This window comes from Barbus barbus, assembly GCF_936440315.1.
Source record: "Barbus barbus genome assembly, chromosome: 44".
Lineage (NCBI taxonomy): Eukaryota > Metazoa > Chordata > Actinopteri > Cypriniformes > Cyprinidae > Barbus > Barbus barbus.
Window position 1 is genome coordinate 19,871,105 of NC_136722.1, and position 27,388 is coordinate 19,898,492.

The window sequence follows — 27,388 nt, forward strand, 5'->3', positions numbered from 1 at the left end:
GAAGCTGAATTGAAACCTTTAACCTGTTGGCTCCCATTGAAGTCACTATATGGAGAAAAATCCTAGAATGTTTTCCTCAAAAACCTTCATTTCTTTTGGACAGAAGAAAAAAAGGCATGAACATCTTGGATGGCATGGGGGTGAGTAAATGATCAGGACAATTTTATTCTAGAATTGAACTAGTGCAATGTGCAGAAAACTGGATATTTTTTGTAAGGGCGACCCAGGAAATTACCATTTCATCTGTTTTCAATTTCAGCGATGCTGAATAGCTAGAAAGGGAAGAAAAATCAAGGCGCTATATATTTTGTAGGTTACATATTTAGTTTTTTAAAGCTGTCATTCTGAGAGCAAAATTTAGATAAAAAATGACACCTAAAACTGCAGGGCATCTCTGTAAGGCATGAGTAAGACTAAACTATGTCATTTTACCTGCAGTAGTTTGTTGTGTAAAGTAGGCTCTTGAAGTCAGAACAATGAGCTTTTGTTGCCCATGGACACAATAAAGCAACCATGACTTAGCAAACTAGAAAGAGCACCAAAATTGTGGATCTAAATTAAGATCTTTTTCTAGTAGCTCTAAGATTCTGGACTATGAACTTACAGAATGAAATAAAGGACCATTTGTATTTAAATGTTAGATGTACTTTTGTAATCACAAATATGCATAAATCAGTTTTTTTTCACCAACAAACCAAATGTGAATATGCTGGTAGTAACTAAAAAGAGTGTAAACAACAGAAAATCCTCTCTAAAAGTGAGCTGGCACAATCAAAAGTCCAAGTGTTTCCATTTCTACCAAACATTTCAGAGAGGAGCAGCACATATTTGTGTCTGCACAGGGTTGTGCGTAAAAAGATTGAAAAAATTTATTTAAAAACAACGTTCCTCAACGTCAAATTGCAAAGGCTTTGCAAATCTTATCATCTACAGTGCATAACATCTGTGACCCCGACACAGTTGGCCTGTGAATCAGGGCACACAGCAGAGTCCTATATTGCGCTTTTTTCCTGACGGTTTCCTCTGTTCTGCCACGACTGCCCTCCACCTTTACCAGCCGAACACCAGGAGGCCTTTGCTGAAACAGCAAGAACCACGAGGCACAACACTGTAAAAGATGAAAGCCAACCAACTGACTTCACACAAGCTGCTAAATCAACACCAGAGTGTTTCAGTGAGGTCCTGAATGAGGAGTGTTCATTGTGCACATTAACCCATATACTGTAGCTAGGAGTTTGCTTTCCTTTCTTTGTCTAATGTGGCATAATTTGGAAATACTGTTGAAAACTGAGTGGGTTTACTGGTTACAACACATTCTATGCAAACAATTCATCTGTGCATGTTTTTCCAAAAGAAATTAATGTTTTTGTAATCTTTCATCAAAGTTTGTAAAACATCTTTTTTTCTGATTTCCGTCATACTAATGTATTAGTCCAGTTTAACTAGTTTAGCCATTCAGTTTAACTACCATTCATCTGTACACCTCAGGGTATCCAATTCAGCAATTATTAGTTTATTAATCTAAATTTCTTCTTATTTCACCCCTTAAATAGTCTGAAAAATGCACAATAAAGTATTACATAGTTTCATAAAAATACCTTTTATGACACTGTACACTTAAGTTACAATCACAATAAATGTCTATATTTTCCATTAATGCTTTAATCAACGTTTGTTAAGTTTACAATGAAATAAAATATGGATAACTTATTGGTTCTTTAATTAAATCCTAAAATCATTTCACTATTGTTTTTCCATCCATCACAATGAGTGACTTACAGTACAGTAATTGCAAGAACAGTCCCCTAATAGTATAATGCAGTTGTTTCTTATTCAAAGGCACAGTGGTTAATCTCTAATTGGAAAGAATGCTGTATTAGCTAAAAATAACAAACAAAAAATCATAGCGATTCTACTGGGCTTATATGAAACTCCAAATGAACACTGGATTACTTGGAAAAATACTGTATAACAAATACCCATTTAAATAATCATACAGCAAAAGTGCCGAAAAGTGGCCTAAAAACCAACGAGGAAGGTCGTAGAGTGCTGGGGTTAGTTAAGTTCTTCCTATTCCTACAAGAAGTGCTATTAAGAAGGCAAGGTTTCCCAATAAATACAGGACAAGCAGGACTGTTTCAGGTCTCATCTAACAAAAACAAACAGACACACAAACAAAATATTATTTTAAAACATGAAAATTACATGATCACATTGTATATTTGTAGCTAAATTTTCTATATAATGAGATGTAAGCTCATTTGTCTTTATGCACTTAAGTTAGACTTACCGATCCAAAACTGCAAATCTCAGAATCTAAAATAAAATGACAAATGAAAAGAGTAAAATACAAAGTTTAAGCATTCTATTATTTAAATAATCCATTTCCAAATTCCTAGAAAAATTAATAAATAAAATATTATAATATATGTCACAAATATACACTACTGTTCAGGTTTGGGGTCAGTAAGATTTTCTGCTTGATATAAATTAATACTTAGTCAATGCGGGTGAGTTGTTATATAATACTTTTATTTAGCAAGTGTGCATTAAATTGATCAAAACTGACACATTTATAAAGAGTTCTATTTTCAAATAAATGCTGTTCTTTTGAACTTTACAATTTATAAATTTATCAAAGAATCCTAAAAAAAAATAGCTAGACGTTTCAACATTAATATTTCACAATGTTACTGTTTTTACTGTATTTTTATCAATTAAATGAAGCCTTTGTGAGATCTAGATACTTCTTTTTTGAACGGTAGTGTAAATAAATATATTTTTCAAAATAGATTTATACCCATTTTCTTGGCGCGCAGGTTAAGATCTTGAAGAACGTATATCAGGGCCTCCCAGGTAACAAAACCTCCCATAACTTTTAACATCCATCCATCCTCCTTATATTCTTCAAACAGTGCCAGACCAGTGAAAATTGCAGCAACTGTGTCACAGAATAAAAAGGGATATTGTTATTCTTCTGTGGAAATAGATGCTGTTGATGAAGATAATAAAGTTGTTGTCATACCTGCGAGGCCTTTGATAGCTAAAGCAATGAAGGAATGGGCCCAGTTAAAAATAAACCTCCTGCAAAGAAAACCATCACATTACCAGCAATGCTTCCCTCTCATTTTTCTATTTCTTATTTGGTTAAGAGATGTTTCTCTCACCGTTCATGATTGGGCTCACAGCGGAAAGCAGCAACTATGGGCTGAATAAGACTGAGGATCATCACCAAACAGCCCAGGACCGGATGAGCCCCCTACACACACACATACACACAGAAACACTCCACTTTAATCATCTGAAATAAACAGTATTTCTATTTAAAACCCTTTATATTTTATATATTTGTGTGGATCTGCATTTTATTATAATTTTTTTAAAGTATGTTCTGTCATTCCATTTTTAATATTCCATTTATTGTCATCATATTGCTGTTGTTGCTGTGTTTAGGCGACTAGCCACCAAAGTCCACACTTTACTGTTATATTTACTATATGTAAAAAAAAAAAAGACTGCTTAAACTACTTATAAACAAAATCATTTTATCATATATACAGTCATGTGAAAAAGTTAGGACACTATTGAATTCCATGGATTTCTGTATCATTCAGGACATAAAACATTATCTGGTCCTTGGCAGGCCTGTAGAGTCTGCTGTGTAGTTCTTGGGTTGTCTGCCATTTCTCTGAGCATTACAGTCTGATCTTGGGGTGAATTTGCTGGGATGTCCACTCCTGGGAGGATTGGTGTCTGTTTTGAATATCTTCCACTTGTGAATAAACTTCCTCACTGTACAATGATGGAATTCCGTATTACTCTTTCCAGATTATTGGCAGCAAAAATTGCATTGCTGATGTCTTACCTCCTTGGCATTGTGTTAACACACACCTGAAGACCAGCAAACCGGCAAAACTTCTGCTTTTATAGAGGTGCTCACTCTTGCTGATGCATTAAAGAGGATGTCCTAACTTTTTCACATGACTGTATAATAAATATATAATCAGTGTTGGGGAAATTACTTTTAAAAGTAATGCATTACAATATTGCGTTTACTCCATGAAAAAATTAACTAATTAAGTTACTTATGGAAAGTAATGCATTACGTTACTTTTTGTCACCTAGGTTTTCTTATTTGTTTTTAAATAACAAAAAACAAAAACAGTTATATTTTTGGCAACTCACATTTTTCACAAAAGTAAAATTAATAAGCCTCAGGCTGAAGGAAGTGCCTATGCACCTCCTTCCCAATTTCTCTCAACACGGGGACAGGAGAGGCTTCAGTGAATAAATGGGAAAACAAAGTAACTTGCGTTACTTATTTGAAAAATATATTTTGTTGTAAATTTAAAGGCAATGTGTTACTTTACAAGTTACTTGGAAGAAGTCATTTGATTATGTAACTCACATTACTGTAATGTGCCACCCTAACACAGTATAGAATATTTAATAAAACAAATTGTTTATTTATTTTTATTTATTTTTATTTTTAATGTATTTTAGCTTACCCCACTCCAATCCTGGGCATAAGAAAACACCAGTATGAATGCGATGGCTGTGGCAGTGACCGACAGGGACATCAGAGACACGTGGGCCTTTAGAACAATAAATAAACTATATTTAGTTATTACAAACATTTACCAGGTCAGTTCATGTACATTCAAATGAAAATGTATTAAAACAGATGAAACGATTTGAATGTATATTAGCTACATCAGTCCAATAATTTTTAAGAGAGCTGACATTGTGCTGAAATGTGAATTACTCAATATTATCTTTGTTTTTATAGAAAAGTTGTATAAAAGTACTATTGGGCTGTAATCTATTACATTTTATATAATACAATAAAGGTAGTTAATGACAAGTGATGTTCATACACCATAACTAGCTTATTATCTTATCTTGCTCACACTAACTGCACTCATACTTATTACTGCAAAGCATTTATCAAATAAATTTTCCCACTGTCATGCTGACGAAACAGATATGTCAACATGACATGTAATTCACTTACAAATGAGCTGATGAGCTTGATAAAGCGGTCCACATGGGCAGGACAAGGCTTTGTTTAGACCGCATGCTAGCCAACTAATCTGAATCTGATCTTTTTTCAGCATATGCAGCTCAAACCTGTTAAATTGTTTATAATCTAAACAGTGAAAAATTTTAATTTATTTTACAATCCTAATCCAGCCAAATTCATGTTTGATTTTTAAGCATAGGAGTTGAACATGGCGCTAATAACATCCACAGTAGGTCATGGGTTTGATTGCATGAATTAAAAAATGTATACTTTGCATGCAACAAAAATATTGCATATGCGTAAATCTGCATAAAATCTGAACTATGGTTACTAAACCTGACTACAGTATCTAAATGAATGGATCAGATGTTTTCATTTACGCAGTGCGCACCGTCAGTTAGCATTACTTACCATAAACCAGAAATCTTTACCGCAGCAACCGTGGTCCTTGGCAACTCCCTTTAAATAGCGTGCTATGAGCATCCCTATACTGCCCGTGGTCATCCAGGAGATTAACATCAGGCAACCTGAAGCAGATCAGTATCATCAGGACCACAATAACGCTGATGTGGATCTAATGTGAATCCAGAGGCAGTCTGTCATGTGATGTACTCACCGTGTGCTTTAACAATAGCTGGGAATTCTTCAGCACTTTTAACAACCTGGCTTGGATCCTGTAAATTAGCCTTGGTACTACTGACATATTTATTTGTGTGGATCTGGATGTTACCTACAAATGAAGATAATCATTCAGTTAGACGAGCCAAATAAAGATTCTGTCATCATTTACTCATGTTATTCCACTTTTCTGTCCAGAAATCACAAAGCGAGATGTTTTGAAGAACGTTTATGCTGCTCTTTTGCATGCAATGAAAGGATGCAGTGACTAGGGACAGTCAAGCTTAAAAAACACCATAACATTAGCGTAAGAGTCCATACTTTCTGTGTACCATATTACAAAACTTCTGAAGCCAATCGATAGCTTTCTTTCAGGAATTTTCATTATGTGAAAGTGTGAGTGACGGTAAATTTGATATTGTTCTCTCTCTTGACTGCCGTTATCAGTCTTTCTGTATTTTTTCTTTTTTTTTGAAAGTCATGAAAACATTATCGTGGAGTTTTTCTTTTGCTATTTGAGCAAATAGGAATGCAAAAAATATATTTGTGGTAGTCTCCAATTCACCGCTATAGAAGTTTACCCAGCTATGACGACTTCCGCTGTTGAAAAACCTGGAAATGTGAAACATTATTATTACTATTATACTATTATTACTATAATTTTTTTTATTAATATAAAATATATTATCAATAGGAAATTTTACTAAAATTACACTACATTTGACATTTTTTTTATATAACATAGAAGCACAGACCTTGACTGTTGGAGGGTCCGGCAGCAATCATGAGGTAGTACTCGCTAGTAGATGTTGCTCTACTTCCCGTGCTAATCGCATTACGGGACGTAAAAGAACAATTGATAGTATTTCCATTAATCAGCGTTGTCCTGATATCAGTCACATTCCCCTGTAAAAATTTTGAATATGTGTGAGTGATGATATATTATCACAAAATAGAAATGGTGGCATAATAGAGGAATATACCAGTGAGAGAATAGTTGGAAAAGATTTTCCTGTGGAAATAGCGTGTTGCACTTGGAGGTTGCCGCTGTTGTCCTTACCACAGATGTAGATGTCGTCATTGCCCTGAAAATACAAAAAAATGTAAAATTAAAACCATGAGAACATATTGCCGTCTTATTGTTCCTGGAATGATAAAAAATCACATATGGGGTTTGCATATGTTTTTTTTGTGGAATGGAAAATTAGTCAGAGGTAGGTCTCCAGATAAGACTCCGCTCAGTTCAGCAGATGTAGATCTCATGTTTAAGGAAGAATGTATTATGTCCGATTTCCACTTGGATGTTTACAGTGTATTGGCACTGCTAATCTATGGAACACCATCACTCTCAAAGCTCTACGCATCCCCAATTTTACATAGGCTTGTGTATTCAAAATTTTTAGACAAATAAAGCAGAAAAAGCCTGCTGATATCTCACCATTTCCTGGTCATCTGAAAACCCAATAGCAACGTATCCATCAGCTTGCCCAAACATTTCAATCCTCATTTCTGATTGGTTAGATGATGTCTGAACTGCCATGAAGTAGCAGGCAGTGTTGGCAGTTGGGTCACAGCTGCTGGGATGACTGAAGCAGACTTTGGTTTTCCCACAATCAGGATTTGAAGGAGCCTGAAATGAACAGAGCAATTTCTGCTGAATATAAAACAACATACAATACAAATTAAATTTACCTGGTTTTCATGTGTGTTTAGGTTTAAAATAAAAGCTAGACTTACAGTCGGAGCTGCAGTTGCAGAAGTTCCTGTATATGCCACAGGAGAGCTCTTGACACCAACCCAAAAGGTAGAAGCACTTTTCACAAATGTTGCTCTAAAACAACCCCAAATGTTCCATTACAAATTACAAGAAATATAAACAAAAATGAAAAATAAGTATAAGAATCATACAAATGATAAACTTAAGATACATTAAAATTCTACCTGAATTCTATATTGCCGAGCTGTCCAGATGTAGGGGCTGTCCATTTAGCTTGAATCAAACTTTTTTTACTGTCTGATGTGTGAGAGACTGCTCTACTCTGAATAATATAAAAATATAAAAATGGGGCAGTTTCTGTTAATTGGCCAGCGTTATTTCAATAACAAACTAGCTTATTAGTAAAATGGATATGAAGGAATATATATATACAATTTTATAAGTAGCCTTAAGTGTACCAGTTTACTTGTATATAATATAACATAATAAAATGTATATTTGTCTGTGTTTCTTCTCCACCAAACACTATGTAAATAATGTAGATAAACTCACAGCCACTCCATCGCAGGAGAGGAGCTGCGCATTGCTCTCTGTCACAGTAAAAGTGCCGATGGGAGTAGATGATCCGACTTGACGTGCTTGTAACATAAATCCTTCAAACTGAACTGCTGATTGGTTGTTTAGTGATACTGAGAAAGAAGAAACATAAAGACAGACCCTGATCTAACTTACATGAACTGATATCATATGATGACCATATGATTATAGTATAGTGTTGTGTAGCACAGTGCAGTACTTTTTAAACAAGCTATAAGCATTTATAACATAATAGCAACTAATTTCTAAAAGTTAGTAAACAGTATACTTCACAACAACATTAAAATGATTTTAATGGTAATTTATTATTAAGGTCTGATTTCTCAACATTAATGCAGTAGCTAACGTTGAATAGCAATATGAGTAATATACAGTAATATTTGAAGTGGATCAAAATTGTCCTAAAATTTAGGTTTTAAGTTTTGGGGCATCTTTGATGAAAGGTATTGATCCACTTCAAATGTTGACAAGTAGGCCGATATTTAAAGTTACAAAACGAAATCTTATTGTAAACTGTGTCCATTTATTTGTTGATTGATTGATTGTCTCTGAAATACTCAATTCTGATTAGTCAATCAGGGAATTCAGTGGTCAGATATTTTTTTGTAGTTGATCATGATTGTATAACTGACCATTCATCTGCATTCTGTTTATTTATGCAGTAGCTAATACAGACATGTAGCTTTAAAACCAGGCTAAAATATACTGTACAATTTATTATAGGAAGCTGCATAATAGTTGTAATGTGTTATACATTAGCAGCTAAAAACTACCAAGTTTAAGACACACACCTACTCAAGTTGTGTCTACTAGAACTGCAATTTCGTGAGGTAAAACTAACTTGTTTTCCCTTAACAGCTAAGAAAGCTGTTTCCAAAGCAAAGTAGCTGCAGTAGAACACCCCCACCTGTGATTTGATCTCCCTCTTTAAAGGTGGTTTTGTCAGCAGTGACGGTGAACGGAGCAGAGCTGGACTGAGCGATGTTAGACCCGTGATTAGGCGTCATAGATCCACAAACTGTGCTGATAAGTCCACTACCATAACTCTGCACGACCCCAACACAGCACAGGAGAACATACAGAAACATCTGTGGAGATTCACAAACTCACTGTAAGTTATAAAACCATCACCCGCATCAGTAGCGATATCAATGAACAGCGAGAAAAATAAAATCTTGAACAACCTTTCGAAGGAAAATTCGGTGGATGTTCCTGCTACTGTTGTGACTGAAACTGTTTGCGCGCTCAAGAATCCAGTCACTGCTTCACTGTAAATAGCGTATTGTCATCGTGGGAGGGGTTTACCTGAACAGGTAGTCTAACTGATGCGGTAAGGCAACAGTGAGGCGGTTATTAATAGGTAAGGTATTTCTGTTTTTCTTTTTTTCTGCTGAAACAATAAATAAAGCAGGCCTGTAAAAAAAAAAAAAAAATAACAAGGTTGTTTTCCATTACCTGCAAATTTTTAAAGAAAACATGATAAACATCTCTGACAAAAAGTGGGAAACGCACATAATCAGTCTATACTAATTATATTTTTGTACAATATAGCTGTCTTAATGAAGCATGTGAAGATCAGATATCACGCCCAGTTAAAACAACTCAATTATGCATATATGATATATAAGTACGCATTTATTCCCCATATTTTTGACAGAAAATTAGTTTTAAAAAAACCGGAGAAGCAGAGTGAAAATTCTTCACAATGTGAAATTCTCCTTTAATTTAATTCAATTTTTTAAATGCATATTTATAAATTTATTTAATAAATAAAAAAACTAATTGAATGGATTGTTATTATTTAATACTGTTCTTTAAAGAAGTATTCAGCTCTGATGTTAGCACTCCTCTTTTTGGCTTTTCCATAAAACATAGCATCAATTTAATTAAAATACCTGATATTACTTTTATCAATAAAAAATTCCCCTGAGAAATCGCATCACTGCTTTTTCCAATGTGGTGTAAATAATATACTGTATATAGTCTCCATTTTCTGTAACTATATGTAGACAAAATTGATCTGTGGACAACATCAGATTAGCAAAGATGCAGAGAAAAAAACTGATAGGCTACAGAAGAAATGGACAGAAAACTTTTCTGAATTTGTAATTCAACATGTTTTTTCCTTGTAGGGGCAATCTCATCTGCGTTTTCAATTCCAAACATGCTGGCGTTATATGGCAACACTGTACCATAGTGGCTTAATCACAGTAAACATATATATTTTGTATTCTACATGGGTTGTTTTATTAAGCTGCCACTCTTAGATCAAAGCTGAGATCAAAAATAATACAGGGCATCTCTTTAAGGCATGAGTGAGACTAAACAATGTACGTCATTTTACCTGCAGTAGTTTGTTGCGTAAAGTGCATAGGCAGAACAATTAGCTTTTGTTGCCCATGGGCAGGCAATGAAGCAACCATGACTTTGCAAAAAAGAAAGACTGCCCATATTGTGAATATAAATTAAGATCTGTTTGTAACAGCTCTAAGATTTTGTGATATGAATTTACAGAATAAAATAAAAGACCAGTTGTATTTAAAGGTAAGGAATTATATATTTTTTTATATATATGTACTTTCATAATCACAAATGGGCATAAATCTGTTTTTTAACCAACAAACCGAATCTAAATATGCTGGTAGTAACTAACAAGAGTGTAAACATGACAGAAAAACCTCTCTAAAAGTGAGCTGGCACAATAAAAAGAAAATGTTTCCATTTCTACCAAACATCTCAGAGAGGAGCAGCACATTTTTGTGTCTGCACAGGGTTGTGAATGTAAAACTATGTCCTCTGAACTTCTCAGGAAGGTGGTAAGAAGTATATGAGAGCTTGTCCTTGACATAATCATAAATCATATAGGGCCTCCAGAACAGTAGCGATGGACCAAGCCTGTGGTTCACAACTGAACGGGCAGTACTGTCCGTTTTCATTGGTCAGTTCAGGTAAACCTTTCCAAGGTGATCTAGATAAAAGAGAACATAGATATGAAATATTGTATACTGTACAAATTTAAATCTCATCTGTGTTGAGTCTCTTGTAGTTTCATACATTCATGGAAAGCATTCCACTGTTTTGAAAGAAATTAAACTGTATTATTGACTTGGTGTGAGCTCTGTAATACCTTTCTAGATGGGTATAAAGTCTAGACAGAACATTCTTGACCAGGTACACTTTCGTTGTACTTCTCCTGGCCCATTTTCTTAGCAAAATAAAGCTTGGCTCGTAAGAAGTATCCAACAGGCCACAGCCATTCCTGTAAATTAACGATTAAATGTGCATAGTTAAAAAAAACTATGACAAATTTACAGTTGTTAAAGGGATAGTTCACCCAAAAATTTAAATTGTCATCCTTTACTTGTTCCAAACCTGGGAACACGTTCTTCTGTTGAACATAAAAGAAGATGTTTTGAAGAATGTAAGTAACGAATAGTTGCTGGTCCCCATTGACTTCCATAGTATGGAAAAAAGTACTATGGAAGCCAATGGAGACAATAACCAAAATATATTCTTTTGCATTCAGCAGAAGAAAGAAACTCATACAGGTTTGGAAGAACTTGAGGTTGAGGAAACAATGACAAAATTTTAATTTTGGACAAATTATTCCTTTAATGTAATGTATGAAAACATACAGGTCCTTAGTTGAATCCTTTCGCACAGTGTAGTGTAGTTGTCTTTATCCAGGGCATTGTCATAAACACCGCAGTACACCAGATCACTGTTAAACAAATACAGACACACCAAAAACGGTTTCTACATACAAATGACTACATACACCAATGCACAAATGTTCTAGACTAAACCACTTATCAAACCATGTCCAGTCAGCCAGCCAGAAGAGCGCACTTTTAACACAAGTAGCTGCTTAACCAACAGGCAGACAGCAGGTGTTGTTTTCTACTCACTCTGGATCTAGCGTTTTCATTCCCAGGGGACCGAGCAGCTTCTTCTCTTGCATGCTCTTTGCACTGTAAACAACTCTGGTGCCTGGTGAAACAAATAACTGTATAACAGAACATCCTCAAAAACTCTTGGAAAGAATCTCTTATAAGCACTTGGACTCACCACCACCATGGTGATGGTGAAGTTAGGTCTGAGTTGGTAGTCACACCAGCGGCTAGAGGCCCCCGTAACTGTCTTTGTAAATGCATTTCTTGTGGACCAGGTCAGGATGTTGCTCATTTGGGTCTGAAGGGTCTTCTGACACGTAGAAAAACCTTTCAAAATTCTCCTGGATCCTTTGATTCCACTCTTTATAGGACACAGACTGGAAAAATTACACTGTAATGGTCCTGATGAATCTTTAAAATATATGAAAATTGATTAGCATGCTGTCAGCTCAATATTCTGTATCATAACAGTGAATTATGATACTACTGAAGGTGTGTCTTTTCAACAGGACACAAATGTTTGGACTCAAAAGTGACAAACATGGAACCCCCCCCAACCTTACCACACCAAAGAAAAAACTGTATGGAACTTTTTTTTTGTGCAATTCGAAGTGTGCTACACACAGGTGAGTGGGCCTGTACAAACCACCTGTAGTAACACACTCTCCTCTATGTGCACTAGACACTTTACACACACTGCTGCATGTACACAATCCCACAAAAGACTCAGCAATATACGAGTTTACATGCTCTTGCACTACAAATCATCCTGCTCTGTTCCCCAACCAGCTGCTTGACTCAAAATGTCTCTCTTTGCACATGTACAGTATTTGTGAAGCATTTGTATAGTTTGTATTTTTTAGTTTGTATAGGGTAAATATTTATGTGAAGCATTCGTATAGTTTGTATTTTTTATCTTCTATTTTTTAGTTTGTATAGGGTAAATACTTATATATAGTATACTTATAGTTAAATCTGTCAGTAGGTTAGTTGTGTATAGGTTTATAGTGTTTTTTTTACTTCATTGTTGTATGTCTGTATTTATGTAGCACCGTGGTCCTGCGAGGCACGACATTTCGTTCCACTGTATATCCCCACATGTAGCGGAATGACAATAAAGCTCAACTTGAACTAAACATAACACCATCATTCACGATGTATTGAGGACTGGTTTATCCAGGTTCAAAGCTACTCAATCTCAGTGTTTCACATTGAAAGCGTTCTTTTGTGCTAAATACAGTGGAGCATTATTATATGGGTTTAGCATGATAGGTATGTTAGCGGGTAGTTATAGTACCTGGGTGTGGCACCTCTATTATGGGCTTTGTCGCTCTCTCCCATTTTATCCATCCACGTCCCACAGTTGAAGCGATTTACACCGTAAACAAATCCTGTCTTGGGATTTACTTTGGCCTATGGGACAGGACAATAGGAAAAGCAAGGTATGGTTTGAGACAGACATGGAAAAACAGTCTTAGAAAATGACTCACCTTCATCTCACATGTTGTGGTCGATCTGTGGACCTGCGTTTCTCTCTCTGAACTCTATTCCCTGCATATGATGCTGCATAGCCATTTGATTGACCACATATAACGGCTGGTCGTGAACCTGATACAATTCATGAACAAAATTATGAACAGTCTTCAGTCAAAATGAAACCATGCCACATCAAAAATAAAAATAAAAACTATAGTTTGTGTTTTGTGCCTTTATAATATTATTAAATATGGTTGTTTAATTATACAAAACATTTACAGATGTTAATCAAATCAAATCAAATAAAAAAAACATTGACATTCTGGAATATTCTGGCCATACATTTCAATAAAGCACTTTTTAATATGAGGACTAAGGCTGTTAAGCTCCAAAATGACAAAAAGCTCCACAAAAACAGCATAAAAGTGGTCCACATAAATCATATAATAGTAGTGTGATGAATTTAATGTTATTCACTTAAAATCTGGCCCTAGATATGCTTGGGCAATTAATTAGCCACTTTCATAGTATTTCTATGGTGCTTTTGTGTCCTTTTTGAAGTTTGAAAGCTCCAGCGCCCATTCATTGTAATTGCATGGACACAAAATCTCATTTTGTGTTAAATAGAATAAAAACAATCAGAACACAATATCTAAATACATAAGTTATGAACCGTGAGATATTACATTTAGTATATGAGCAAAATGTCAAGATAAGATAATGGCCATAAAAGATGCTAACCATTGCTAATGTAATACGCAATTGTGAAACAAAATCATAAAATGTTAATGTTTATTTATTCCAGTGACTATTATGTTGGATGTTATGGAAGTTTGGTAAATTAAGTTGTACCTCGCCTTACTGAATCATAAGTAGGGCATGGCATTATACTGTATCAAGTATCATAAGCAGACAGAGATTGTTTCCATTCTTCTTACCACTGTCCCCAGGGGCTGCGCCTCAGAATCATCAGTGGGATACATACGTGACACAGGACACATAAGAATATCTGTGCCGTTGGGCACAATATTACAGTAGTCCTGGATACACTGAAGCCACCACCATACTGCATCACGGCAGTTGTAACGGGCTGCGACACCCTGACCCAGCAGATTAGGGATCAGACCGTGGCGCATCGTGCCACTAAAGGCCAAGATGATATTTCTGTCAGAAACAACATCAGATTAGAGGATGATCCCAGAGTTATTGGTATGCATTCTAGAATTAGATGCTCACCTGGCCTATAGGTACCTCCCCGTCAAAAGCACGAGGCCACGCAGCGCTATAAAAGTGTCTTGCCCCCAACAGCAGAAGATTCCAGTAGAGAAATGTGGCAGACCTGCATGGGTGAAAACATTTTTTCATAAAACAAATCCCACATTAAAAAGTTTGCAATATCCAGAGGTGTATAAGTTGGTACCTCAATAATAATTATTTTAATCACAATGCAACTTAAATGGATAGTTCACCCAAAAATGAAAATTCTGTCTTTAATTGCTCGCCCTCATGTCGTTCTAAGCATGTAAGACCATCGTTCGTCTTCGGAACACTAATTAAGACATTTCCGATGAAACCCGAGAGCTTTTTGACCCTGCATAAACAGCAACGCAACTACCACATTCAAGGGCCAGGTAGCAAGCTAGTAAATACATCGTTTGGATTGTTGAATAAAGTCGTTATTTTTGTTTTCTTTGACCACAAAAAGTATTCTCGTAGCTTCATAAAATTAAGGTTCAACCACAGATGTCACTATTTTAACAATGTCCTTACTACCTTTCTGGGCCTTGAATGTGGTAGTTGCATTGCTGTCTATGCAGGGTCAGAAAGCTCTCGGGTTTCATCAGAAATACCTTAATTTGTGTTCTGAAGATGAACAAAAGTCTTACGGGTTTGGAACGACATGCGGGTGAGTAATTAATAAAAATAATTTTCATTTTTGGGTGAACTATCCCTTGAAGCCTTATTAAGCATGTCAGTATGGTAGTGTATGCATAATTTTATAGGCATGGCAACACTTTTAGACAATATGCAACTGGGGCACTGCCTGGTATCAACCAAGTGGTTCTTTTTCTGTGATTTAAAGCATTAAATAAATATAAAAAGTCCTGTCAATCAAATGATTCACATTAGATGGAACTGTGTATAAATCCAAACCTGCAGCAAGAGAAACGCAACACTGTTCCTCTTGTTTGGTCACACTGTTGAGTCTGACCGGGACATCCTCCAGTTCGGGAGAGAGAGGCGGCAGGGCAGGGACACGACCCACCCGACACATATGAACTGACCCCAGGGCCAGCTGCTTAACCAGAGCTGACCCATTCTGAACAAAGCTGTAACCCATTACACACATTTACAAACTATACCCCACACAGTACAAATAATGTTTTATTTATTTATTAAATACACTCTCATACTCCTAAATATTAAACTTTAAAAGAGAACTAACCTGGACATTTGGTTGAAAACAGCATCTACAGCCGTGGCATATGCCCCGACAATAATGGCATCAAAATAAGGCACTAAGTAGCGTGGGATATGTTTGAGGTATGTAAATACAGAGCTGAACCACTTTCCAACCTATGAAAAATAAGAAAAATTAATTTAGATGAGAAGTATGCCACAACAAGTGCAAAAAAAATTACTTTTATATATTTTTTAAGATAATAAGAATGATTGAAAGACTCAGAGTGAGTTGCATGCCAAACTTCATTACTCTCCCCCCGAAACATTACTAAAAACATATTCCCTTTCTTACCTCTCTCAGAGCTCCACCTTTATTCATTAGGCGAGAACTCACGTAATTGATCATCCAATGACCTTGTCTGAGATTGTCACAGAACGGATGTCCAAGGTCATTTTTGGGCCGAATTTCTGACAACACTGACATGAAACCTGCGAGTAATAAAAGCATGAGGTTTGTACAGTCACATAGCTACAGTGACCCGAAACCAATCCTGTTACATGTGTATTTTGGCACCTTGTAGGCCTCCATACTTCAGCGGCATCCAGGGTGGTATATTGTAGCAGCCACCACCATCTTCCTGTTCCTCCACTTCACAGCGGAATAACACGTTCAACTCATAATTTAAAACAACAGGCCTTAGTGAGAGAACTGAATTAAACTGACTCATATCATTATGAATTAACTGTCAAACAGCACATATTTCGCTTTCTAAACAAATGAATAACTGGGAATTGTATTTGAAAACGATTAAGGTAAAAATGACTCACAAGTCTAAAGCTATTTTCAGGATGCCAGGGACATTGCTGTCAGTCAGACTGCCAGATTTATACAGCTGGTTAAATTGTGAGAGTTGAGTTCGCAGGTTGCCGAACATTTTCTGATTTTTTGGATCGAGACTCAACCTGTGAGATCGGTTGCATTGAAATGAATGAATTAATGTTCATTTAAAGGAAGAGTTCACCCAAAAATGCAATTATTTATTTGTGCTCATGTGGTTTTAAACAAACAAATGCTGTTACTTTTTCCATGGAACACACAAAAAAACACTTCCATGGATTTTTTTCAAGATCTTTCAAGCTCCAAAAAAGACAAAAGAGCACTATAAAACGACAATAAATAAATCGTATCTATATGATTTGTGCTCTTGTTCTTTTTGGAGCTTGAAAGATGAAGTTTTATGTGTATGTTCCAAGGAAAAAATTACAGCATTGTTTCCTTTATACAAACCATGGTCACCATGATAATATTGTCATGAAATTATATTTTTGTTGGTAAACACCTTGCCAGCTTCTGTGACTATTTTCACAGCAGTAAAGGTGGCAAAATATTTATATAAATATTATTTTTTAAATATTTTTAGGTGTGTTTAAAAAAAACATTCACATATGTGTGAGTAAATAATTATATATATATATATATATATATATATATATATATATATATTTTATTTTTTTTTTTTTTTTTTTTTTTTTATTATTATAATTTTTTACAATTATTTACATCCCTTTTTTTTAAAACAATTATATTAAATAGGATTCATTTCATTTGGTGTGTGTTTATTTACCTGAATGCAATTACACTACCAGGTGTGAACTTTTCAAACTAAATCTCTTCAACAAACTCACAGCGGCCCTTTGCGGTGGCATCTCCCTGTTTTACAATTTCACTGTCCTTTAACTGAAAATAAACATGTATTCAGACCTATATTAGAAGGGACATGCTTTGCACACAAGTACAGTAGTCAAGAAACTATACACTTCCATGAAACTTCTAATAAAAAAAGAGCATGCCAACAAATACCCAGAATACCCACAGAACAGGTTCTGTTTGTTAGTCTTTTCTCTGTCCGATGACAGATATAAATGTTAACCCCAGCAGCCCTCCCCTTCATTTGTACCTGGGATGTACATGGAGGCCAGATACTCAATGTATTGGTGTGTTTCGGGGGTTTTAAAGGCCGAACGAGTTACAACAGATTGATGTGTGCTGGGACAATGCCTGGTCACAGCCACAGTGTCTTCATCCACCTGATCTACATAAACCTTTGGCATGCATGATGAACACATATTAATACACAGACAGTCATGTGCACTGATGGTAGTGTAGTCAAGTGGTAAGAGGTGTAGGTTACAGGTTTAAACTTTACAGTGGGTCCTACCACCCTAGTAAATACTTTACAGCTCAAATAGTACATATTTGAAGACGGAAAGAGGTTTGAAAAAGTATTTGGATATTTAAAGATGTGTGAAATTCTTTGAATTAGATATTAGAATTATATTCAGTGGTATTTATTTTAAATATATATATATAGTACATATAGTTTAAACAGTTTAAAGTAAAAAAATATTAAAAATATTGTTTAAATTGTGAAACACTAGATATGCTGTTCAAAATGAATAAAAAAATATCTGAATACTTTGTTGTGAAATGTTAGTAGAAATGCAAAAAGATTTCATAAAAGTGAAGTTTGTACTGAGAAAAAGTAATTTGGTTGCAGATGCAAACAATACTGCATAATTCATGCATTCATATACATTTTCTTTCATATATATTAAATGATTATTTATATCATTACATTTTGCTGAGATTATCATAGCTTTAAAAACTTTATTTTAATGATATATGTCCATTCCTGGGTCAAGGGTAAAACAATACAATGTAAACATTAGGTACAAAGAAAAATAAGCAAAAATAAATTATTTTAATGTGGCCTTCATATAAAAAGATTTATGAATATTCTCTGTGAAACACAACAGCAGCTGTGGTGTTTTAGCTCATTTTGAGGAATTAGTCAAAATAATTTAGAGTCATAATCAACAGCATGCCAGCATTTGCTGAATTTGCATTTCACACATCATGTTCCTTAATTCTGTGTGTCACTGCAACTGCATTTCCCAATCTCTGTGCGTCTTACCTCAGGATAAGGGAGGTAATGCCAAGCCTAATCATAAAGATATTGTCTAGCTCCTCGCTGCCAGTGAAGAGCTCAGCCACCACATACAGATCAGGCCTGTGCTGACGAGCAACAGCCAACATATACTGCAGCCCACCCAGCACACAGCAGGAAGGTTAGATGGACAGAACGATAGATAGGGTGACAGGTAGATAGCATAGAAGCAATTTAAGCAAGACAGACAGATGAAGGTGTGCAGTGTATGACAAAAAATAGGAACATGCTCAGGTTACATAATCAGTCATTATCGCATAAAGCAGGTTTATTAGTAATGAAATGTTTTATTAATGACATATTATCATGTGCACATGAAATGCATCAGGTCAAATTAAATGACGGAGAGAAAGAGTTAATGATGCTAAAAAAGATATGAATGTTTGGAGTAAACAAAAGACAGGAAGAAAAAAACACAAAGAGCAAATTTAGCATCAAGGGCAAACATGTGTCTCTTGCAGGCTGCAGTACCTCTGACAAGACTGATTATTCCCAGCCGATTAACAAACAAATTGTCAAGCTGTTCACTTCCTGTAAAGAGTTCGGCTATCACATAAAGATTGGGCCTGACCACTCTGTCTGCAGCTAACATGGCCTATAGAAACAACATACAAGATGTCACATCCAACAGTACATGGCAAATACCTGCAGTACAACCTCAAAAGGAATGAAACTACATATTTTCTAAATTAAAATGATTACTTTTTGAATTTACTATGACACTGCAGAACATTCTGGGTTCCTGCCTGTAGCACATGATGTCATTTGTATAAATATATCATGAAATATGCATGCAGATCAAGAATAAAGTGGAAATCTGAGCATGTACCTCAGCCACATGAAGGGGTGTGGAGTGGCACTTATCCAGACCATAAGTACGGACAGTCCTCTGGTTTGTCGCCATAGCGAAGTTTCACGCTGTCACCCCAGCAAACAAGCTCTCTTCTAAGGTAAACATTAGATCCTAAAAGACAGCTAAATTAATTATAGGCTCCTTAACCGGTTCAACATTCTTTAGTCACTTTTTAGACCAGCATCAACCAGTGGGGACCAACATGCTGGTATTTTCATTACCGTTCAGCAGAAACCAAATTATACACATATCTTGACACACCTGGCTCTGCAAAGTTTCTTAGCGGATCATCTCCCATGACCCATCCGTTATGGGCGAGCAGATGACAAGCATCATTTGGATTCTGCATCAGCTGGTTTTCCTGCTCCATGGTCATGTCCTCAAATGGGAAGGTAAAATATCTGACTCATTAAAACAAGGCTGAGCTGTAAATCTGCCATTCTCATCAGCGTATTTACAATAAAATGCCAAGTTTACAAAATACCAGATGTCTGTAATGACCACTTCAGAGGAAACATTAGTAATTTAGATTTATTTGTGGAATAAAAAAAGTTTTGTTTGAGGTAATTAAAAGGTAGTTCACTCAAAAATGCAAATTTCCTTGAATTTTACTCAAGCCATCCAAGATGTAGATAAGTTTGTTTCTTCATCGGAACAGATTTTGAGAAATGTATTATTGCAGTCCATCACTGGCTCACCAACGGATTCTCTGCAGTGAATGGGTGCCGTCAACAAACAGTCCAAACAGCTGATAAAAACATCACAATAATCCACATCTTCTAATCCACACTCCAGTCCATCAATTAACATCTTGTGAAGTGAAAAATTTTAATTTTAAACTTCTAACAAAATATGAGTAAATAATCCATAATAACAATTCCTACAGTAAAAACACGCAACCACTACTATCCTCTGCCATCATAACCCACCAACATATTTGTTTAGAACAGTTCTGAACAGTTTGCACCAGAAAAGGACTCATAATTTAGCAACAGGTGTAACTGTTTGAAGCTAAAATTGTCATTACTTGTGGATTGTTGTGATGCTTTTCTCAGTTTGAACTTCCATTCTGACGGCACCCATTCACTGCAGAGGATCCATTGTGAGCAAGTGATGTAATCACACTCGTCTACATCTTGGATGGCCTGTCAGCTGATTTCAGATTTCCTTACTCTTTTACAATATTTAAATACAAAACCAGCTGTGGCTGGCCAATCAGATGATCTCTTCATGTCTTAGTGGGCAGTTCTTGGCCAGAATATGTTGCAAAGCAGACCAGACTTAGTGCTGCCAGTGTTGCTCTGCAATACTACATAATATTTACCTAGTCGCCAAAGGGTTTGTCCGGGTGACAGGTCCAAGGTGAGGGCCGTGGGCGGCGAGCCTTTCATAACAAACCGTTCCCATTATGCAGTTTATAGCCTTGAAGAAAGAAATGATATAAAGTAATCAGATTGACATCAAAGCTAAACAGACAGATAATCTGTGAATCATGCACATAGAAACCAACCTTCTCATGATATTTCCTTATAGCAGTCCACATTTAGTTCCTCTAGACTCTTCTTAAACCAATCACAGCACTCTTGGATGGATTTGGGACCATTACTGTTGTTTTGATAAGCACATAAGCGGAAAGAAAAACAGACAAAAAAAATCTAGATTTAATATAGAAATGGATGAAAAGTAATTAAGGAAATAAAAGTAATATAATATAATATAATATATAAGATTCCAAACTTTGGTCAAATGTTTCTGTACGATTATTTGACAGTGAAAACTGGAGGAATGGCTGCTAAAAATTGTCAGCTTTGCCAATACAGGAATAAATCACATTTTAAAATATATTATAATAGAAAATTGTTCTTTTAAATTGTAATCTTTTTTTTAAATATAACTGTATTTTCGATCAAATTATTGTAATTTGTTCAATTCAATAACAATTTTTGTAAAAAAGAATTCAGACCTATTGTACTTTGACAAATGCATTTTATTTTAGGACTGCTATGTTGATATTATATGACCATCTGAATATTATTATTTTATTGTGATTATACTTATCTGACCCTGACCTTTTCATGTGAGATAATTAATAGCTAAACAGATATTTGGTCCCAGAAAACAAATACTAACTCTATCCAAAAAAATGTTAATCATTAAACAGAACTTGAACATGAAGTGAACTCACGTGTGTCTGCCAAACATCTCCAGTGCCAGTTGCATGTCTATAGTGTTGCTGAGGCATCTATACTGTGAATCCTGGATGACTTTCAATTTTGGCTTTCCCTCCAGCTCAGGCCCGGCAGGTCTGTTACCTGCAGATGGCAAACACACCAAACTTAGCTCAGACCCTTCAAAATACAAGTGAACCGAGCATCCAAAAACATGCTAACAGACACTCATCAGCCTGAAGAACCTTCCTAAACTGCTCCACAGCTTTCTCAACATTCACCTGTAGAAACTCCCATAGTTTCAATTGGGAGAAAACCTCCGTCCACAGAAGCCCTCTACGAATCTGAAACATCAAGCCAGTTCATTGGTCACCACAAGCTTTACAGTATTTTTGGAATATAAAAACCTGTGACACCCTAAAGACTAATAGTAATGTGTTTGTCATTTTCAATAAGAGTTGGAAGGCCGCTGTTGCTGTATTTTCCATCTGCTATGGCACAGCTGAAATGCCACAGGGCTCTGTCCAGCAGCCAGGCTGGCTTCAGATGAGGAGAGTTTACCAGGTTATAGCCACACTCTGGATGGAGTCTGATCCACTTCCTGTTGGCAGCTAACCAAAGGAACAATCAGAGAATCATAGTCTATACAGACTGCAGTATAGACATTATTTCATCATCACTATGAGCATTTACCCATTTTATTTCAGTCAGTGCTTTGTTTTCAAAACCCACACATATGGAAGTGCAATCTTGTGTTGGTGTGGGATTATATTACATATACTAAATCAACAGTGTGCATGGAAATTAGGGAAATGAAAAGGTGACATGTAAACGTATTTAAATGACCGGAAATTAATTGTATGCCAGTGTCTGATAAGGACTGGTGTGCTTGCATAAAATAAACCAGTAAAACCAATTTCAAAATGGCTCATTAACTGTGATAAACTTCAGTCTGGTGTTTAAAGAACTGCTCTGATTCCACATTAACAGCATCACGGCTGTTGTGCTCCACAAACGATGACAGCTGTGTTTAAAAGATTAAAGAGCAACAAACACTTCCTGTGGCAACCAAAGACATCAGAATTGCCTCTGAGTCCAAAAGTATTGATATTAATAAAATACATAATTTTTTACTTCTTGCAGCCAGTGATTACAAAAATCAGTATTTTGTTTTGGGATAAAACTCAGAAAATACCTGTAGAGTACCTGGTGCATGGAATTATTTGGTATTGCATATTTATAAGCATACAACATATGTAAATAGCCTTCCCTTTTCCATTAAGATAAAAAGTGGAAACTTCAGTGTGTTCCTTTAAAGTCTCTGTTGTGAGAATAAGAATAAAAACAAAAAGAATACTGACCACATTTAAACTGTAAGAAACAATAAAAAATGTCCCATATTTACACACATTTATATTTCGGGGGGGATACTGCCATTTCTTCTATACTAAACAATATGTTTGAAAAATCTAATTAAAAACAAGTCAGACAGGAAGATTGCTAAATTTGATATGAATAAGCCTGCACTGATGTCAGTAGGAAGCCATTAAGTTGTGAGACTTTAGTATGCTGGGAGACTCAAATTGCATTTTTTTTTGTTCATAATATATTTCAGAGCGTGAGCTGCAGGTTCATGTAATATTAACTCATATTTGTTAAAGGTTGGTATCATTTAATTGATTTACACAACTGCTGGAATTTAATTTCTGATTGAATCTCAAAGGGTTAATTGAGGTGACTGTCGCTGAGGTCAGATTTCTTCCCATGACATGCAGCAGAGGGCAACATGAAACATTAGAATGTCACAAAGAACAAGGCGCCCAACATTAATCTTCCAGCAGAGCGACCGAAAGGTCAAAAATCTCAACCATTGTGCCACAGATGTGACCAGCTTTCATCGACACTCTGATCGCTGCGATTTATATATAAAAGAGCCTAACCACTTCGTTCTTGGTCTGCTGTGTCATTCTTCAGAGGTGTGCGTTAGGACTTGCGTTTACTGACCTAATAAACTCTTTTGGAGTCAAGCAAAACGTCACCGGGACCACTCATCGTTTTAGTCATACGCTAGATTTAATTATATCGCATGGAATTGATCTTACCGATATAGATATTGTACCTCAAAGTGACGATGTTACTGATCATTTCCTTGTATCGTGCATGCTGCGTATTACTGATATTAGTTATATGGCTCCGCGTTATCGTCCGGGCAGAACTATTGATCCAGCCACCAAAGACAGATTCACAAATAACCTGCCTGATTTATCTCAACTGCTCTGTGTACCCATAAATACACATGAACTAGACGAAATGACTAGCAACATGGGCAATATCTTCTCTAATACATTAGAAGCTGTTGCCCCCCTCAAATTGAAAAAGGTTAGAGAAAAACGTACTGCGCCATGGTACAACAGTTATACCCATACTCTCAAGAACGAAACTCGTAATCTTGAGCGCAAATTGATAAAAACTAACTTAGAAGTTTTTAGAATTGCGTGGAAAAACTATGTCCAGCTATAGGCAGGCTCTAAAAGCTGCCAGAGCAGAGCATATCCGCAAAATCATAGATAATAACCAAAACAATCCAAGGTTCTTATTTAGCACAGTGGCTAGATTAACAAATAAACAGACGCCACCCGATCTAAATATTCCCTCACAGTTTAATAGTAATGACTTTATGAATTTTTCGGAGGATGCCAATGCTCAGACAACATATAGAATTACCAAATTTTGCCATAAGTTAAATATATTAAGGTTCTGCAATATATAAATATATTGTGTAAACTTAATTTCCTGTAGAGCTGCTTTGCAATGATTTGTATCGTAAAAAGCGCTATACAAATAAACTTGAACTTGAACTGTCATTCCAATAAGATGAACAGCCATAGCCCAAGGCTTCCAGACACTGGAAACTCAATGCAGTGCTGGAATATTCTCCTAGCGTTCTTCACTACATGCTAAAGATGTAGCAGAAACGTGTGGTCGTACGCCACATCTGTGATGCAAAGCATGTTCCACTCTTTCTTAATTTTTTCTGTCAGGTTGCACACATCCATCCAGGTGTAATTCTTTCCAGGTGGGGAGAAATCAGGGTTCAACTCTAGCTGATCAGCTGGTCAGCTAGTTTCTGAAGAGGCGTGAAGTGGATCATATTGTAACCTGAACATAAAAAAACATGTATAAATAATTCCATCTTCTTCACATAAATTTTGTAAAAGTTTTTTTGTACATGTCTAAATTTGAACAAAATAGGTTGTTACTTGGTGTTTGAATTAGCCAACACCACTAATTATTTAAAAACTGAGCTCGTTTGCAGCTGAAAGGGAAATTAATATTAATTTAATTTTGTCAAATTAGAAAAATCTTGTCTAGACTTATGTGGCACATGTGGCTTGCGTGCTAATACATTATTTATGTGACTCTGAAAAGCTGTAATAACCAACAGATGGTCAAAGAGGATGAAGTGCAACCTGATTTTATGAGGAATGTGTCTTTGTCTTATATATTACACTCCATAAACCAAAACAGGGAGTAAATACCCATTTTATAGATGTTAGTACTGTATATGTTTGTCATGCATGAGTTTCAACAGTTGATTCATACCAGTTTCCTTGGACACTCTGAGTCTGTCTAGCTATTCATCCAGAGGGCCCAAACACTTAGCCAGATAAGTCTGAACAGTAATGCAATCAGAGGCAGGATCTTCCTCTCATGGCCAATATGCAACACTGGATCCACAACAATGTAGCCACCTCCGGCACTTTCCTCATGCCTGCATACACAGTAGGGTAACACCTTTTTTTCTAGGAAGGCAATTAGATCCTGCCCAAATTACAAGAAGTAAAAACAATAATACAACTTACCCACACCCAAAGTAATACTGATAAGAGCCTGCTATCTCCAGGTCCAGTTTGCAGTATTTGTCTGAATCATCCTCTCTGCCGCTGGGGTTCACCCACCCCAGCTGACGGAAGCTAGAGCTGACGAACTTCTTGCCCGGTGCTAGGTAGTTGGTGTGGACATGCACACTCTTACCCTGCAGGGTCGGACCCAAGCGGAACTGAAGCTCAAAACCTAAGTGAATTGAAATGTGAGTCACATGAGAAAACAGCAGGGGACGTTGAACATCAAATAACCCTGTAAATCTGAAACTTTTGATGAAATAGTGCATCCTTGCATCGTAAATGATTATGTTCAATAACTTATGCTGTAGTACTTAGCACCTTTTTTTTTTTAAATAAAAGGGCTTAAATATATATTTTTCATGTATTGTGTAAATCATGTAAAACAAATAGTCATAAATATTTGCAGTTATCTATTAATGAAATATGTTCTTTCTCCTTTATTAAAGACATTGTTTATAAAAACCATGATGTTACTTTTGCATATTTTGTTTTGGTGTACAATTTGAAAAAATGTATCTAATGCATGGTATTTTATTGCATATTTAGAGACATCCAGTGCAAAAAGCCAGTGCTAAAATGTGGAAATTGTAGAAAATTTATGCTGTACAACAAAAATCTCTTCAAGTAGACTTACTCAGAAATCTAAGCTATTTAAGCTATTTTACAAACCCATAAAAATTCCAGAGGAAACCCATGGTTTAAGTAAGCAGTATGCTGGTTTTCTATTTCATATACAGCAACAAATTGACCTTTGCGTAATGTAGTAAACTATATTTACATTATCTGCACTGCAAAACCTATAAGCACCACAGAAAATGGCTTAGAACACCAGCACATTCCTCTGCTATATAACATAAACTGTGACAGCTTTTTGAATGTGATATTCGGTTCCCATGCACCACGAGTAACACGTAAATCTATCCAAAGCTCCTCCAGGGGTCCAAAGTGTTGAGTTGCAGAGAGTAATAAACTAAGAATAATAAAAGAGGAAGAATAAATGATGCATTAACACCAGCATTAAAAATGACACAATAAATATATAAAAGAATAAAATAAACATCATGATATCATAGATGATTATGACACTGCATTTGCAATGCACAACTGATTACAAGAAAGAAGTTGTAACAATTAGACCTACCTTGCTCCAGGAGAAAAAGAGTGTGCTCCAGGCTCTCCATGTCATTCAGGAGAAGAACTCTGGTCTGTTTGCCACGGAACATGTTGGCGGTGCTTTTTTGGAATGCCCTTTAAACACAGGAGAGGTTACCTCTGGATCTCCAAGAGAGCAGGCTGCCATACGATAACAACGAACAACATGTGAACAATTTGCTGCAATTGATATAGGCTAGTGGGGGATTTGCACGTTTCACAGATTCAGTTTCTTAACTAATGCTTGCATAAAAATCTGACCTACTGACCTAACCTGACAAAACAGCACAGGGATACAATGATAGATAGATAGATAGATAGATAGATAGATAGATAGATAGATAGATAGATAGATAGATAGATAGATAGAAGGTAACTATTAAAATGATGTGCCATAACTTAAATTAGTTATTGAAAGTTTAATTACCAGCAACATCCGACAGACTCCTCACCGAGGTGCCACCCAATGTTGGCCATAGAACAGACTTTATGCGTTTAATAAGGTTATGCATCTGAGGTGACATGACCTTTCAGTGACCCTAAATATAGCTAGTACCTTTGGAGTAACATCTCAC

General features: G+C 35.9%; 1 protein-coding gene and 2 pseudogenes across 3 annotated transcripts; all 3 read right to left on the reverse strand.

Moving 5' to 3' along the window:
* Nucleotides 1-846: 846 nt before the first annotated feature.
* Nucleotides 847-9,227, reverse strand: LOC306863161 (putative ferric-chelate reductase 1). The gene is made up of 16 exons (XM_079406373.1): nucleotides 9,140-9,227; nucleotides 8,863-9,043; nucleotides 7,911-8,047; nucleotides 7,583-7,680; nucleotides 7,379-7,472; nucleotides 7,080-7,271; nucleotides 6,625-6,726; nucleotides 6,397-6,547; nucleotides 5,640-5,753; nucleotides 5,435-5,550; nucleotides 4,509-4,595; nucleotides 3,168-3,259; nucleotides 3,026-3,084; nucleotides 2,801-2,941; nucleotides 2,291-2,316; nucleotides 847-2,149 (listed from the first exon to the last, which is right to left on the reverse strand). The coding sequence occupies exons 2-16, from the start codon at nucleotides 9,041-9,043 to the stop codon at nucleotides 2,060-2,062; spliced, it is 1,680 nt and encodes a 559-aa protein (XP_079262499.1). The 5' UTR covers nucleotides 9,140-9,227; the 3' UTR covers nucleotides 847-2,059.
* A 963-nt stretch (nucleotides 9,228-10,190) lies between these two features.
* On the reverse strand, nucleotides 10,191-23,982 carry LOC306863668 (glycogen debranching enzyme-like; annotated as a pseudogene). Its single transcript, XR_013786096.1, has 23 exons — nucleotides 23,859-23,982; nucleotides 22,038-22,367; nucleotides 21,774-21,900; nucleotides 21,099-21,193; nucleotides 20,913-21,010; nucleotides 19,850-19,989; nucleotides 19,565-19,699; nucleotides 19,101-19,330; nucleotides 18,809-18,827; nucleotides 16,556-16,591; nucleotides 16,302-16,401; nucleotides 16,080-16,216; nucleotides 15,771-15,901; nucleotides 15,479-15,654; nucleotides 14,561-14,663; nucleotides 14,263-14,488; nucleotides 13,339-13,456; nucleotides 13,059-13,078; nucleotides 12,024-12,225; nucleotides 11,864-11,945; nucleotides 11,591-11,676; nucleotides 11,083-11,214; nucleotides 10,191-10,923 (listed from the first exon to the last, which is right to left on the reverse strand). The product of XR_013786096.1 is annotated as a glycogen debranching enzyme-like (transcript).
* A 1,408-nt stretch (nucleotides 23,983-25,390) lies between these two features.
* Nucleotides 25,391-26,884, reverse strand: LOC306863669 (glycogen debranching enzyme-like; annotated as a pseudogene). The gene is made up of 3 exons: nucleotides 26,803-26,884; nucleotides 25,620-25,830; nucleotides 25,391-25,528 (listed from the first exon to the last, which is right to left on the reverse strand). The product of its transcript is annotated as a glycogen debranching enzyme-like (transcript).
* Nucleotides 26,885-27,388: the final 504 nt, after the last annotated feature.